The sequence below is a fragment of the Somniosus microcephalus genome, chromosome 4 (genome assembly GCF_052327205.1).
Source record: "Somniosus microcephalus isolate GS21.2 chromosome 4, FLI_Smic_1.0, whole genome shotgun sequence".
Classification (NCBI taxonomy): Eukaryota; Metazoa; Chordata; class Chondrichthyes; order Squaliformes; family Somniosidae; genus Somniosus; species Somniosus microcephalus.
This window is the reverse complement of record NC_140990.1, coordinates 58,272,480-58,275,996: the sequence shown is the minus strand read 5'-3', so window position 1 is coordinate 58,275,996 and position 3,517 is coordinate 58,272,480. Positions and strand designations below refer to the sequence as shown.

The window sequence follows — 3,517 nt, the reverse complement described above, 5'->3', positions numbered from 1 at the left end:
AAACTCGAGGAACAGCACCTCATCTTCCGATTAGGTACTCTGCAGCCTTCCGGACTCAATATTGAGTTCAACAATTTCAGATCATAACCTCGGCCCCTATTACACATTTTTTCTTGTAATTTTTCCACTCCTTTTCCCCCCCCCACTTTCCGTTTGTTTCTCTCTCACACCTGGCAGCTATCTCTTGCCCTGCCAGTATACTTTACACCTAATCTCAGCCTATTACCATCTCGTCTAGCTCTTTTACTTCTTTTGTTTCTTTCACTTCTTTTGTCCGATCGCAGCCCTGCCTTCGATCTATTTTCTTTTCTTTCCAGTTTTGAAGAAGGGTTCGACCCAAAACGTCAACTCAAATTTCTCTCCACGGATGTTGCCAGACCTGCTGAGTTTTTCCAGCATTTTCTGTTGTTATTTCGGATTTCCAACATATGCAATGTTTTGCTATCCTTCCTAAGGTGTGGTGCCCAGAACTGCTCACAGTACTCCAGCTGTGGTCTAACCAGAGTTTTGTACAGCTGCAGGGTTTTGGCCTCAGCTGGAGTCTTGTGTACAGTTCTGGGCACCACACTTTAGGAAGGATGTCAAGGCCTTGGAGAGGGTGCAGAGGAGGTTGACCAGGATGGTACCAGGGATGCGGGACTTCAGTTATGTGGAGAGATTGGAGAAGCTGGGATTGTTCCCCTTAGAGCAGAGAAGGTTAAAGAGGAGACCTAAAAGAGTGTTCAAAATGATGAGGGGTTTTGATCGAGCAAGTAGCGAGAAACTGTTCACTCTGGCAAGTGGGTCGGTAACCAAAGGTCACAGATTTAAAATAGTTGCTAAAAGAACTAGAGGGAAATAAGGAGAATTGTTTTCACACAGAGGGTTGTTAAGATCTGGAACGCACCATCTGAAAGGATGCTGGAATCAGGTTCCACAGGAACTTTCAAACGGTAATTGGACAGGTACTTGAAGAGGACTAGTTTGCAGAGTTCTGGGGATAAAGCTGGGGTTTGGGACTAAATTGGACAGCTCTTTCAAAGAGCCGGCACAGACTCGATGGGCCGAATCACCTCCTTCTGTGCTGTTAGATTCTATGATCAGTGTGAAGACGCTGGTGTCCCTTAAGGATGTTAGAGCTTTTAAAGCTCTTCCCACAGACAGAACATTTAAAGGGTCTCTCGTCAGTGTGAACAAGCTGGTGTGACAGGAGGGTGGATGAGAGAGTGAAACCCTTCCCACACACGGAGCAGGTGAACGGCCTCTCCCCAGTGTGGAGGCGCTGGTGTCTCTTCAGCTCCCTGGAGCTTTTAAAGCTCTTCCCACATTCAGAACATTTAAAGGATCTCTCGTCAGTGTGAACAAGCTGGTGTGTCTGCAGGGTGGATGAATCAGTGAATCCCTTCCCACATTCTGGGCAGATGAATATCCTCTCCACAGTGTGGAGATGCTGGTGTCTCTGCAGGTTGGATGTCTGAGTGAATCCCTTCCCACACTCGGAGCAGTTGAACGGCCTCTCCCCAGTGTGAACTCGCTGGTGTTGTTTGAGCTCCCCGGAGCTTTTAAAGCTCTTTCCACAGTTAGAACATTTAAAGGGTCTCTCATCAGTGTGAACTTGCTGGTGTCTCAGCAGGTTGGATGACTGAGTGAATCCCTTCCCACACACAGAGCAGGTGAATGGCTTTTCACCAGTGCGTAGTTGTTGGTGTCTCTTCAGCTCCCCGGAGCTTTTAAAATTCTTCCCACAGTCAGAACAGTTAAAGGGTCTCTCGTTAGTGTGAACTCGCTGGTGTTGCTTGAGCTCCCGGGGGATTTTAAAACTCTTCCCACACTCAGAACATTTAAAGGGTCTTTTGTTGGTGTGAACTTGCTGGTGTCCCTTCAGCTCCCCGGAGCTTTTAAAGCTCTTCCCACAGTCAGGACAGTTAAATGGTCTGTCATCAGTGTGAACTCGCTGGTGTCGCTTCAGATCCCCAGAGCTTTTAAAGCTCTTCCCACAGTCAGGACAGTTAAACGGCCTCTCATCAGTGTGAACTCGCTGGTGTCTCTTCAGCTCCCCGGAGCTTTTAAATCTTTTCCCACAGTCAGAACATTTAAAGGATCTCTCGTCAGTGTGAACAAGCTGGTGTGTCTGCAGGTTGGATGTCTGAGTGAATCCCTTCCCACACTCAGAGCAGGTGAACGGTCTCTCCCCAGTGTGAACTCGCTGGTGTTGCTTGAGTTCCCGGGGGATTTTAAAACTCTTCCCACACTCAGAACATTTAAAGGGTCTCTCGTTGGTGTGAACTCGCTGGTGTCCCTTCAGCTCCCCGGGGCTTTTAAAACGCTTCCCACAGTCAGAACACTGAAATGGTCTCTCCCCAGTGTGAACTCGCTGGTGTGTTTGCAGGTGGGATGAACAAACAAATCCCTTTCCACACACGGAGCAGGTGAACGAACTGTCCCTGGTGTGACTGCGCCGTTGATCTTCCAATGCAGACGGGGAACTGAATCCCTTCCCACCGTCCCCACCTTTACCCGGTTTCTCCCCGGTGTGACAGTGCACGTGTCTCACAAGGTCAGGCGATTGGCTGAATCCATGTCCACACACCGAACACGTGTGCGGTTTGTCATCGCTGTGATCGCTGTTTTCTCCTTCCATGTGCAAAGGCTGATGATATTCAGGTCCTGATGAATCGAGCGACTCGGTCAGATCTTGACGTGATGTTTGGTCTGAGCTTCCCGCCTGTAACTGCTCCACTTCTATAACCCTGTAAATTGAGTTCAGAAAAGGATCAGAGGCAAACTTGTTTAATTTTCCCCTTTCCAAACCTAGGGGCAGTGAAGCTGATTTTCAGGCTCCAGCTGCTGCACAGGTTGGTTGAAAATATCAGCAGTAATGGCAGCTGTAATACCCACAAGACCCCGTGCTCCAGAAAGCACTCTGTTGACGCTGAGTCCCGTGCATGCGCCTCCCTCCTGCTCCACAATCGCCCGCCCCGATCGGTCCGCAACGCGCATGCTAAGCACACAAAACCCCGCGGTTGGAACACCAGGTGCGCATGCAGAGCCGCAACATCTGGTACGCGTGCGCGGCTCATATGGGGGCGAGTCGGTGTTTCGCCTCAGCCGCCAGGGAGGTGCACATGTGCAGGGCAACCCACCATGCTTCCTGTCAGCAATCACTCCCTCATTTCTTTAATTAAAAACAGAAAATGTTGGAAATACTCGGCAGGTCAGGCAGCATCTGTGGAGACAGAAACAGAGTTAACGTTTCAGGTCGATGACCTTTCGTCAGAACTACTTGTTCTTTAGTGTCAGCCAGTGGCTCAGTTGGTAGCACTCTCACCTCTGAGTCAGAAAATTGTGGGTTCAAGTCCCACTCCAGAGACTTGAACACAAAAATCTAGGCTGACACTCCAGGGGAGTGCGGCACTGTCGGAGGAGACGTTAAACTGAGGCCCCGTCTGCTCTCTCAGGTGGACGTCAACGATCCTATGGCACTATTTTGAATAAGAGCAGGGGAGTTATCCCTGGTGTCTGAGCCAATGTGCTTATC

The 3,517-nt window shown here is 49.5% G+C and overlaps 1 protein-coding gene across 1 annotated transcript; it reads right to left on the bottom strand.

Annotated features, from left to right (window-relative positions):
- Positions 1–498: 498 nt before the first annotated feature.
- LOC147118983 (uncharacterized) lies at positions 499–2,956 on the bottom strand. The gene has a single exon (XM_085984716.1). The coding sequence runs from the start codon at positions 2,618–2,620 to the stop codon at positions 1,067–1,069; it is 1,554 nt and encodes a 517-aa protein (XP_085840842.1). The 5' UTR covers positions 2,621–2,956; the 3' UTR covers positions 499–1,066.
- Between the last annotated feature and the right edge of the window lie 561 nt (positions 2,957–3,517).